The sequence below is a fragment of the Gigantopelta aegis genome, chromosome 6, assembly GCF_016097555.1.
Source record: "Gigantopelta aegis isolate Gae_Host chromosome 6, Gae_host_genome, whole genome shotgun sequence".
Classification (NCBI taxonomy): domain Eukaryota; kingdom Metazoa; phylum Mollusca; class Gastropoda; order Neomphalida; family Peltospiridae; genus Gigantopelta; species Gigantopelta aegis.
Window position 1 is genome coordinate 45,120,401 of NC_054704.1, and position 13,569 is coordinate 45,133,969.

Consider the following 13,569-nt stretch of genomic DNA (forward strand, 5'->3'; position numbering starts at 1 on the left):
TAACATGAAGTGAAACGTACAATGTAATTACATTTTACAAAGTGCTCTTTTTATCATCTTATTACATTATAATAATTGTGATGCATTGGTACAATTGTAGATACGAAAACAATGGACCAGTTTCTTTTCTCAATAACCGAGAACATCTAATGAAGGCCCTTGATGAGGCCAACTGGCCGATCAGAGAGCAGGAAATTACACTGATGGAGGAAGAAATAGGACGGGCATTGTCATTCCTCCAGCAGTCGAAAGATCTTCGGAGAGAAGCATCTGATGACTTTGTGGATGATCGTGGCAGTGTGACTCCCACTTCGCAGGCTAGAACAACGGCTAGGGACGATGAGGTCAGTGGGACATCATTTTACATGCACAGCAGTGATACAAAAAGATATACTGTAAACCGGCAACAAAATGCATGTGTATAAATTTCACATCGCATCACGAAATTTATAAGCACACATTATTTTCATTGCAGATACGCACTGCAGATACCAATGGTTGTTTGTAAAATTTACCCATCAAAATCATGCACTAAGGTCTGTATTTGTGAGAGAGAGAGAGAGAGAGAGAAAAAAAATGTGTCATAAATAGTAATCTGGTTTACAGTATTGCTTTTCGCTTCACCCAGTTGTCTTTCACCTTTTAAGGTCATAGTGTACTGGGATTCTTTTTTTAAAAAGGAATACCATCCAACAAAAATTATTTTAAAAAACAACAACTATTATTAGATTGTGAAAATATTTTAAATATATTAATATTTTAATATTTATCCCCATTTGAGGGGTGATATTTCATAAAGGTTTTTAAATACATGTATCGACAAGACTGTATCGGACAGTATGGTGAATACATAATTTTTGTGATATTTCCTTCACACTCTCAAACAGTATGCAAAGTAGATAGCCAGATTTACTTTATTATTTATATTACACAAACAATGCATGTAGAATTTTGTACCACTGTCAGGTTATAGAGTTCATGTTTTTATTGCTGTTCAATTGCTTGTGCAACCTGTTTTGTTGATTATAGTTATTAATATTCTTCTTCTTCTTCCAATTATTGCTGGATTTCTGACTGTAGACTTAATACAAATTTATAGTTCCTGTGTTTAACATTTGTTGACTTTTCTTGTTTCTGTTCTGTCATTTTTTAAATTTATTTTTTAATTAGTACATGTACAAATGTACTTACATATATGAAGCTGTATGTGTGGTATTGAAAACAGAAATATTGGACAAATACATTATGGGAGAAAATAGTATATTGAAAACAGTGTATTTAATAAAAGCATGTTTTAAAGATGAACGTTACATAAAAAATAATAAAAAATTTTTTATCTGATTTCAGCTTTATTTTTTCATTAACTAATTTAATCAGAAATGCAGAAAAATTGCATTTATTTCATAATAAAGGTTTTCAGTTTTCAGTTTTAAAAACAAACTCAAAACACCCACACTAAAAACCACCAGTTTCTACTTTTTTGTTTTTAAATTGGTTCAACATCTCTAAAGTAGAAGTAACAATAAAGTGTTAAACTGTTTTGTAAAATCCACTAGCCATGGGATCAGTGATTTTTTTTAATTTACTAGCCACGATTAAAAATTCACCTGCCCTACTTTACTTTAAGTTAATACAATTTTACAAAATAATTAGTAATAATCAGATATGTTACCTAAAGAGGGAGATAGAGCTTAAAAACATGAACATTGGAGGATTGGGGTGGCAGAAGGATATTCATATGTACAAAATAGACTGCAAGATGTGATCCAAAAAAGTCTCTAGCCATCGGGCATGGCAATGGTAGTTATTTACTAGACCAACATTGAATATCACTAGCCATGGGAGTGGGGCTACCATAATCTAGAAGCCCTAAATCATATGGCTTCAAAATAAAATGAACATGTGTTAATAAACAAAAATAATATTTTTAGTCACTAGGCTAATGCACGCAGCTTCATTGCACAATGCCTTAATTTTCATTTCACTTTTTATTTGCAAAGTTATCTCAATACCCTGTAATATTTGCACAATTAGTTTTTTCTATATTAATTACAATGTAGTAGCTTTGATGTCTTTCAAATACAGCGAAACCTCTCTAAACTAAACACCCATGGGACCAAGTGAAAAGGCTGGTTTAAAGAATATCCAGTATAGAGAGGGTCTGTACTGAAATTTATAAAGGGACTGGTTTTGATGAAAGTCTAGTTTTACTGAGGGTTTGGTTTAGGTGTTTTACTGTATATACATGTAAATGTGTATTAGATTATTAATGTTGTGACCAATAAAAAATAAAAAAATGTTTTATTTTGTATATTTGCATTGTTGGTATATATATGTTTTAGGAAAGTATTTGATCTCTGAGCTTATTGTAACCTGTATTTAGTATTATTTTTGCTCATGCGCCTAGTCAAAATCCCTAGCAGTATTTGTCTACAGTAAACATCTTGATAATTCGGACTACAATAGTCAGAAAATCTGAAACATGAAAATGTGTTGTTTCTGGATATATTCAGCTAGACAGTCATTATCTAAAACTATATAAGTGTGAAAAATAATTGCAGTTTTCTTTATGTGATTGGAAGTCACTTATTCAATACAAAAAAATGGTACAAACAAAAATGGCAGCAAAGGGTCTCACACCTAGTTTTGTTTTTTTGTTTTTTAGTTTTAAAACATGAAGTAGTTAAAACAAATATTATAACACCAAATTCTAGCCTTTGAAAAGAAAGAAACATGCAGTAGAAATTTTCAAGTTCTTTATTGCTTTTAGTTATACAACTTATAATAAAAATAGCAAATTATAATAAATGCATATTTGCAATATTTGATAATTGTGGGGAGCGCTTAATTTAGCACTATTCAAAAACATATTCATGCATGAAAAATCAATACATTGCATATTCAAAAAGCTACTTTAAAAATGATTTGGAAAACACATTTGTGCTTGAATAGGTGTTTTGGTTTAACTGCCATTCAAGAGAAGCAACTCTTTAGGTACAGTTCAGTATGTGTCCTAGCTATATGAAAATTCACTGACTTAGACACTGTTTTGGAAAAAGTGTACTGTCCAGATTAACCTGGTCTCACTGTAATTCATTTAAATTTGTAACTTAAAAATTTCTTTCAGTTATGGCTATACTGATAGTTAGTTGCACCAATGAAATATTTTAATATTTATTTAATATACATGGTTGATTTTGATGTTTTTTAAGTGATTATGTATTGTTTGTCTGATCTTTTGTTACCAGTAATACTGTATTGCTTTGTGGTATATACTCACATGCTTATAGCTGAATGTGATTAATAAAAATATGTAGCATTGCTCTTGCCAATTAATATTACTGATTATTTTATTTATCAGCATACATTCCAGGTGTTCAGGTTTTAGATGTCATTTAATGTGTAACTTTTACATAAACATTTAAAATAGTTTTATATATATATATATTATTCAAGATAGTTTAATGAGAATAAATTTTATATTCATGACATCTAGAAAATTCAGTTTGTTATAAATAAATGCAGCAGCATTCTTGATCTGTTGAAATGAATGTTGTTTGGAAACATATATTAAGCCTGTACTGCAAGATATTTATGGGACCGTTTATAAAATATGTGTATAAACATCATGAACTTTATAACAAACCCTGTTAGATTTGTAGTATTTACATAGTTTATTTACAGGTGATGATATGTCTTTTGTTGACATAATTATTACATTTGGAGAAATATATTTAAGAGTTTTCATGAGTAGAAAGTTAGAAACATATTTATTTGTGTCAGAAAAATAGGTGGGTTTTTTTTAATTAATACCAGTGATCAGAGATCATAACCATAAATTACAAACTAATAAATAATTTTGGCAAAAATTGGCCACAGCTTTTATTAACAATTAAGATTGAGACTACCAACCCATCAATAGGAAAATGGCTTTCCTCCAATAAGATCAAATAAGATATGGATGTGCATATTGGTAAATCATGGGAAACTGTTATCTACAAAAATGTAGCCATTAATATTCAGCATAAAGCAAGATTGTTCATTAATGTTCCAATAAAATGTTATCCCATAATTAAATATATAGTTTCCAATACTATTCAAAAAGATCAAAATTTTATTCATGTGTTAAATACAGTATTGATTCATGCAATAAATAATCCCCACAATAAAAGTAGTTTCAATATAAACTCACTCAAAATTCATTCAATAAATCAATGCAATTTCAGTTATGACCCAACCACTCAATTGATCAATAATAGAAATGTTTTTATCGCTAAAAATTGAATGTCGATGCTGAGCAACTGGCTCTTTCACTAAAATTCCACCATAGGTAATGACTTCCACCCTATATTTTGAGAATAATAAACAATTGTCCGGTTTGTTCTGCTGCAAAACTTCATTGTGCTATAATAGTGATTATTGATCTGTATTCTTAGGTATTGACATCCACTCTATATTCTGGGAATAATGATCCATTGAAACTGCTCTGGTTGATTGCAAAACTCCTTTTATTGTGCATGCATGCTATTACCATGATCATTGATTTGGATTCTGAAATGATATTAAAACTAGGCATAGAGTAATTGTTGTAAATAATTTAACCTACATGTATGATGCATCATATAAATTGGGAGCATTAGAGGGTGATGTATTTTACAAAAGGTAATACTGGATAATAATAATTTAATGTGATTTCTGATGTTTATAACACCGTCTACCCATTTTAACTACCCTTTCCTTCAGCAAGCTTATCAAAAAGGGGGAGTTAACTCTATCCTTATATTACTTGTATTCAGTTTGGGTTTCATGCTATAATTGTAATATTTCCCTTTGATTAATATGAAATGTGTTTCCTATGATGATGAGATTTATGGAATAGCCATAAATCATTATACACATATATAATGTGGACAAAAAGACCATGGTGGCTTGGTCATGATTATTTTCTATCTTATTCAGACTTCAATGTAGATGCAAGTTGCCTTAATTAATTAAATATATCTCCTATATAATAGTACCTTGTGTTCCTTTTTTCATTTTTAAAATACAACATTATTATTGTATAATAAATAGTGTCATAGTCATGGTTTGTTTGTGTCAAAAGGGAATGATTGGACTGATATAATTATAAATTGCTATCAAATTGCACTGCTAAACACCTTTTTGATAATGATATAAAGACAACTCATTGAATAGCTTTTAGTTTCTTTATGTTATTTGACATATCAGTTACCAGTTGCAATGCCTACATTGTCTGTTCCAACATTTTGCCTTTATCCCTGTAGCACATTGGGCTATTTCTCGTTCCAGCCAGTGCACCACAACTGGTATATCAAAGGCCGTGGTATGTGCTATCCTCTCTGAGATGGTGCATATAAAAGATCCCTTGCTATTAAGGGAAAAATGTAGCAGGTTTCGTAACTAAGACTCTATGTCAAAATTACCATATGTTTGACATCCAATAGCAAATGATTAATAGATCAATGTGTTCTAGTGGTGTCGTTAAACAAAACTATTTTTCATCCCTGTATTAACAATGAGATTTAATATATACAATTTGATTGTAATTTGTTTGGAAACTTATTTAGCATTATTCAGTATAAAGTTACATGCCAAATCATTGGTTCCTTTTTGACACTGACTATCGTATCACTTTACCAAATGTCTCAGCTCATATCTATTGTTTACAGTTTTCTATGTTTTTTATTGTTTTTTAAATCATATTTTAATATACAAGAAACATGTTTATATTAATGTTGAAGGGACTGAACCAAATACATACATGTATAACTTGAGGTAATGGTGAATTGAGATAAACATAGTTACTGTAGTTACTGTAGCAATGGGACCATTTCTCAACCTTAAGAAGAATTCCTGGGTTAGCGACATACAAGAGGTCAAGATACATTTGTTTCACTGTTTATTTTTGATGTATTCAGTTTTATATGTTCACTGACTTTTTTTATCAATATAAATGTAATATGTACATGCACCTTTGCAAAATGTCTCAGCTTGCCCAAATTTTGGTTATGATAATAAAGCTTTAGAGAAAAATATATTCTAAAAAATAATTTTTTTTGCTTTAATGATTGATATACCAACTTATGCCTTTTACATCCAAAATGATGGAACCTTGTTAGCTTTGACTGTGATATTGCGGTAGTATTTATAGACATTTATTTCCTTACATTAAAAATAAGTTGTAAATATTTATTGTTATATTTGTGGCTGCTGGAATAAAACTGGTAATCAGGATTACACTGCATTCTGTCATGATATCAACCAGAAATATTTATTGCCAACTCTTTCAAGGGACTATCCTGAGTTTGTAGATGTAGCCTTTTGTTTGGCTTATGGAGGAGAGCGAGTCATAGCCCATGGTAAAGCAACCATCTGATGCGCAGTCGCGTTAGGATCGATCCTCATCAGTGGGCCCATTGATCTATTTCTCGTTCAAGCCAGTGCAACACAACTGGTAAATTGAAGGCTGTGGTATGTGCTGTTCTGTTTGTGGAATGGTGCTACTAATGGAAAAAATCCTGTCCTGGACAGAAGTGCCGGCTTTGGCCGACACATGCACCCATGACAGCCATGCACTACAACAGCTTGCTCAGTGTGTGCACATTAAAACCTATGACCTGCCCTGCCCTGCCCTGCCCTGCCCTGCCCTGCCCTGCCCTGCCCTGCCCTGCCCTGCCCTGCCCTGCCCTGCCCTGCCCTTCCCTGCTGGAAAATTGTAGTGGGTTTCCTGTCTAAGACTATATGTCAAAATTACCAAATGTTTAATATCCAATAGCCAATGATTAATAAATCAATGTGCTCTAGAGGTGTTGTTAAACAAAACAAACTTTACTTTGGCTTATGGAGTGTGTATGATATGATTACAAATTTAACGATAACAACAAAATAACTCACCATTCACAGCATAATATGAAGATGTTAATATATATTTCACTTTCCAGAAATTAAGGAAATAATTATTTTAAAGTACAGTTAAATTTTGAATATAAAAATGCAATTAATATCTAGCTTTCAACACATCAAATAATATGTCAATATATGCACTGAACAACTGAGAAAATGTAACTATATATCCTATAAAAATATGTCAAGTGGGTGGGTCAAAAGATATGTACTTAGGTCAGCTATAGAAAAACAATGATGGTAAATACTAAGTGATCAACAAAGTCAAATCAACCATTAGCTCCATTTTCAATTTCGATGCACCACCCATAATTATGTGTCAAATTACCTTCAATAAAGCACACAACGTTTTCTATTTTTACCAATCCTATGGGACATTTCATCTCCTACTGCCACCCCCACCACCCCCAAACATAAAAACAACAAACAACCTTTCCTGTCTTGGATGGAGGAGCCAGCAGATGTCAACACCTGTACCCATGACAGGCGTGTGCTACAACACCTTGCTCTGCTGAATGTGCATGTTAAAACCTATGACCATGACTACTAAAGCAAAGTCTAATGGCATTTAAAGTGGGGTAAATGGCCAACTGCCAAAAATAGCCTGACCCTTTTTGTAACCTGCCAAAACTCCAATCACATCCATTATTCAAAAGGAACAAAGTATAACTACAAAAATGTATGTTCAGTAGAGATAAAATATGTATATTATATGTGGTTTTAAGTTAATTATTTACAGGTATCGTCATGGTCAAAGGGTTTTACATACACATTCAGAGCAAGCTGTTGTAGCACACACTTGTCATGGGCGGAAGTGTCGACTTTCACCGGTTCCTCCATTCAGGACAGGATTACATTTTTTTGTTTATTGAAAATGTTCATGTAGAAATAAGTACAATGCATGGCCAAGTCATATGATCAGTCCCGTTGGTGGATTCTTTGTTGTTGTAATAGGGAATTTTTGTTGTTGATTTTGTTACTTTTTGTTTTTGGTTTTTGTGGGTAGTTTTTTTTGTGGTTTTTTTGTAGTATTTTTGGTGGGGTTTTGAGGGGTGTGGAGTTTTTTTGTTGCTTTTTTGTTTTTATCCCAGTCCATTTTTTTCCATTCCCATGACATATGTGATATGTGCTGTCCTGTCAGAATGTGTAATATAAAAGATCCCTACCTTAATTTCATCAATGATTCAACATGCATGCCCTGTGCACAACCTTCAGTTGCTCGTAAATGTACTAGTTTAAATCAACATCCACTGATGGGATTTGAACATGTACAGACCCTTAAAAATGTGCCCAGTGCTCTACCAACTGAGCTAATAGAACAATTCCCACTGGCTACTGCACTTTATACCAACTCTACTAAAGGGGTAAGATATAGCCCTGTGGTAAAATGTGCCCAGTGCTCTACCAACTGAGTTAATAGAACAATTCCCACTGGCTACTGCACTTTATACCAACTCTACTAAAGGGGTAAGATATAGCCCTGTGGTAAAATGTGCTCAGTGCTCTACCAACTGAGCTAATAGAACAATTCCCACTGGCTACTGCACTTTATACCAACTCTACTAAAGGGGTAAGATATAGCCCTGTGGTAAAATGTGCTCAGTGCTCTACCAACTGAGCTAATAGAACAATTCCCACTGGCTACTGCACTTTATACCAACTCTACTAAAGGGGTAAGATATAGCCCTGTGGTAAAATGTGCTCAGTGCTCTACCAACTGAGTTAATAGAACAATTCCCACTGGCTACTGCACTTTATACCAACTCTACTAAAGGGGTAAGATATAGCCCTGTGGTAAAATGTGCTCAGTGCTCTACCAACTGAGCTAATAGAACAATTCCCACTGGCTACTGCACTTTATACCAACTCTACTAAAGGGGTAAGATATAGCCCTGTGGTAAAATGTGCTCAGTGCTCTACCAACTGAGCTAATAGAACAATTCCCACTGGCTACTGCACTTTATACCAACTCTACTAAAGGGGTAAGATATAGCCCTGTGGTAAAATGTGCTCAGTGCTCTACCAACTGAGCTAATAGAACAATTCCCACTGGCTACTGCACTTTATACCAACTCTACTAAAGGGGTAAGATATAGCCCTGTGGTAAAATGTGCTCAGTGCTCTACCAACTGAGCTAATAGAACAATTCCCACTGGCTACTGCACTTTATACCAACTCTACTAAAGGGGTAAGATATAGCCCTGTGGTAAAATGTGCTCAGTGCTCTACCAACTGAGCTAATAGAACAATTCCCACTGGCTACTGCACTTTATACCAACTCTACTAAAGGGGTAAGATATAGCCCTGTGGTAAAATGTGCTCAGTGCTCTACCAACTGAGCTAATAGAACAATTCCCACTGGCTACTGCACTTTATACCAACTCTACTAAAGGGGTAAGATATAGCCCTGTGGTAAAATGTGCTCAGTGCTCTACCAACTGAGTTAATAGAACAATTCCCACTGGCTACTGCACTTTATACCAACTCTACTAAAGGGGTAAGATATAGCCCTGTGGTAAAATGTGCTCAGTGCTCTACCAACTGAGCTAATAGAACAATTCCCACTGGCTACTGCACTTTATACCAACTCTACTAAAGGGGTAAGATATAGCCCTGTGGTAAAATGTGCTCAGTGCTCTACCAACTGAGCTAATAGAACAATTCCCACTGGCTACTGCACTTTATACCAACTCTACTAAAGGGGTAAGATATAGCCCTGTGGTAAAATGTGCTCAGTGCTCTACCAACTGAGCTAATAGAACAATTCCCACTGGCTACTGCACTTTATACCAACTCTACTAAAGGGGTAAGATATAGCCCTGTGGTAAAATGTGCTCAGTGCTCTACCAACTGAGCTAATAGAACAATTCCCACTGGCTACTGCACTTTATACCAACTCTACTAAAGGGGTAAGATATAGCCCTGTGGTAAAATGTGCTCAGTGCTCTACCAACTGAGCTAATAGAACAATTCCCACTGGCTACTGCACTTTATACCAACTCTACTAAAGGGGTAAGATATAGCCCTGTGGTAAAATGTGCTCAGTGCTCTACCAACTGAGCTAATAGAACAATTCCCACTGGCTACTGCACTTTATACCAACTCTACTAAAGGGGTAAGATATAGCCCTGTGGTAAAATGTGCTCAGTGCTCTACCAACTGAGCTAATAGAACAATTCCCACTGGCTACTGCACTTTATACCAACTCTACTAAAGGGGTAAGATATAGCCCTGTGGTAAAATGTGCTCAGTGCTCTACCAACTGAGTTAATAGAACAATTCCCACTGGCTACTGCACTTTATACCAACTCTACTAAAGGGGTAAGATATAGCCCTGTGGTAAAATGTGCTCAGTGCTCTACCAACTGAGCTAATAGAACAATTCCCACTGGCTACTGCACTTTATACCAACTCTACTAAAGGGGTAAGATATAGCCCTGTGGTAAAATGTGCTCAGTGCTCTACCAACTGAGCTAATAGAACAATTCCCACTGGCTACTGCACTTTATACCAACTCTACTAAAGGGGTAAGATATAGCCCTGTGGTAAAATGTGCTCAGTGCTCTACCAACTGAGTTAATAGAACAATTCCCACTGGCTACTGCACTTTATACCAACTCTACTAAAGGGGTAAGATATAGCCCTGTGGTAAAATGTGTGGTCTGTTTACAGATTGATTGTTGTCAGTGGACCTATTGGGCTATTTCTCGTTTCACCCAATGCTCCACAACTGATATAACAAAAGCTGTGGGATGCTGTATATAATAGATCCCTTGTTGCTAATTGGAAAGTGTAGCCCATAGTGTGGCGGCAGCGGGTTTCCTCTCTTTTTCTGTGTGGATCAGACCCAGTCAAACCATATCAGCATTCGAAATAATCTATTCGGACAACCAAAATGCACCTTGGTGCTTGTCCTGTGGACAAGTGAAAATGTTCAGTGCAGTTTCATTTTATGCAATCAAAAACATCATCCTGGTACTTGAATAAAACAATCCATTTATTTGGACAAGTGAAAATGTTTGCGGACAAGTAGATTTCTAGATGTATTTGTCCGTAGGACTAGTAAAACATGCTGCTTATTTCTGTCACTGCATATGACCAATGATATGCAGTGAAACCTCTCAAAACCGGACCCTCTGTAAAACAGAATTCCCTCAAAACCAGACGCTTTTCATGGTCCATTTTTAAATATCTGTGCAGAAGAGAACCTCTCTAAACCAGATACCTCTTAAACCAGACTTTTTACTTGGTTCCGAGGGTGTCCGGTTTAGAGGAGTTACACTGTATAACCATAATTAAAATGTGTTGAGTGTGTCATTAAATAAAATATTTCTAGTATTTGATCTCATTTTATTATCTGCTAAATTTTTTATGTATAAATGTAAGATACAAAATACAAAACCAATTCTTATTTACATGTACATGTATTTTAAACATGAACTTAACATTCGATATCAAATAGAACAAAATATAGCATTTAGTAAATGTGAGTGTGAACACTTCAACAGAGAGTGGGCATTGTACAAGCCACTGTTGCAATATTAAAACAATACAATATTATTTGTGAAAATAGGGCCAAGCTTGTCTACACACTACAGAGAATATAAAATTTGAATAAAATATTAATAACTTAGATTGTTTGGGGGTTTTTAAAAAGATTTTTTTTAAATATTTTTTTCTCTCAAGAAAGATATGTCAGTGTGAATGTGTTGTATGAAAGTGTGTATTAAAAATATATATATATACCCGGTATATTCACAGAATCACTATCTTTCATTCTTCATTAAGGTCTACTAATTAATATACAAATACTGTCTAAATTCCAGGTTACTTGAAACTGTTATTAGTTTTTTTTTAAATACATCATTCCTGGGTCATGTCAGGGGCCTAGCTTGGGATTTTCAGGTGGTACGCAGACTTTTTCGGCAATGGAATAAAACGCTATTGGCTGTGCCCCCTCCCCCCCCTCCCCCACACAAAAATATTTGTAATCTCAGGTGGTACGCAACTGCGTACCTGCGTATATGGAATGAATGAATGGATGAATGAATGTTTAATGACACCCCAGCACGAAAAATACATCGGCTATTGGGTGTCAAACTATAGTAATGCAAACAAATAAAGTGATGATCAACATCAATATAAAAATTCAAGATCTAAACAAAAACACAGTGTAAAGGACTGTGCAAAAATACAAATATCACAGATAGATACTGACTTTTACTCAAAACTTCAACTGTGTGCTGTATTGGCCATTCCCAAAGAGAATGTTACACCCCTGCACCACGGTGAGGTTACAGCACGTGCAGGGGCGTATAAGGAAGCTAGCCCCCTGCATGTAGACCAACTGCCATTTTTTTTCCCCTGGATTGGAGCAGTCAATTGTAAACAGGGTATCTGTGAATAGAAATAATAATAAAAATAAAACATTTCTTTCTTCCTTCTTTCCTTTCTTAACTCTACTATATATTCCCTCTTGAAGTGGAGCTATATCAGCCTACATGTATGAGCCACACGAGTTGAACGTATACAGGTCCTGACTGGGATATAATGGCATTCTTATGTTAAGAACATACATGTACCTATAGTCCTTGCGTCAGCTTCACAAAGATCTCCCAAGATATAGACTAAGGCATACATATAGTTTTACAGTCGGCTCTTTTCAAATACACTTTGTTGGTACAATCAATCAATAAACTTAGCTTCCCTTCACTGATAAGAATGGACTGGCTAACAATGTCAAGGTTACATATCAACAAAGTCTAAGGTTGCCAGGAAACGAACAGAGTAAAGGTGTCATTAACAGTGATTTGTGATTACAGACCTGTTAGTGAAATACTAATACACTTTCATTGTGATTGTAGGTAATAAATTTTGTACAATCAATGATTATATGCTATAAATGCATAACAAAACAACCTGTCTATAAAGGACACCGGAGATATAAATTTGTCACACCTGCATACAAACATGTTTCAAGGTGATCTGCTTGTAAAGGTCACTTTGTATACAGAATGTTTATTTAATGTCCATTGTTAGATTGTAATAATATAAACATATCACAGACACATGCACACACACAAACACATACGGTACACACAAAAAACCATATATACATGCATGCACACACACATGCATGCACACACATACACAAACACACACGTATACACAGACACATGGACATGTATATGTATATTCACATATATCCATTAATTTTAAAATAAAACAGGACTGAATTGTGTGTGAAAAAATCAAATGTGAACTTCACAAATTTAATACTATATAATTTGTACTGAGCTAATATATGGCAAGATCTTATTTGATCATGTATTGGATCATGTAATAATGTGTTAGCAAGATACACACTATACATGTATAGACTTGTCTTAAAAATATATCAATACAATCGCTTAACTGTGGCCATCAAGATCATCTTTGGTTTACCTGTGCACATTCTGTAACCCTTGAAACTGTTTAGCCTGGTTGTGAGTTACAGGAAGAAAAAACAAAACAAACAAAACATGTCATACAAGAGAAGTTTGGATATCACACGTTATGACTTTAAGTGGCAGGTCCACAAGAATTCCAGGAAAAAGGGATATACTATATACTGCATCTATTCTAAAAAGCCAGTGATTCAAATTG

General features: G+C 34.5%; 1 protein-coding gene across 9 annotated transcripts in view; it reads left to right on the forward strand.

Moving 5' to 3' along the window:
• The window catches only part of LOC121373939 (von Willebrand factor A domain-containing protein 3B-like), a 104,510-nt gene that overhangs the window by 55,531 nt on the left and 35,410 nt on the right, over positions 1-13,569 (forward strand). For all 9 annotated transcript variants that reach the window (XM_041500776.1, XM_041500774.1, XM_041500768.1 and 6 more), the window contains one exon: positions 101-344. In XM_041500776.1, the coding sequence (XP_041356710.1) occupies positions 101-344 (244 nt within the window). The remainder of the gene's footprint in view (positions 1-100; positions 345-13,569) is intronic.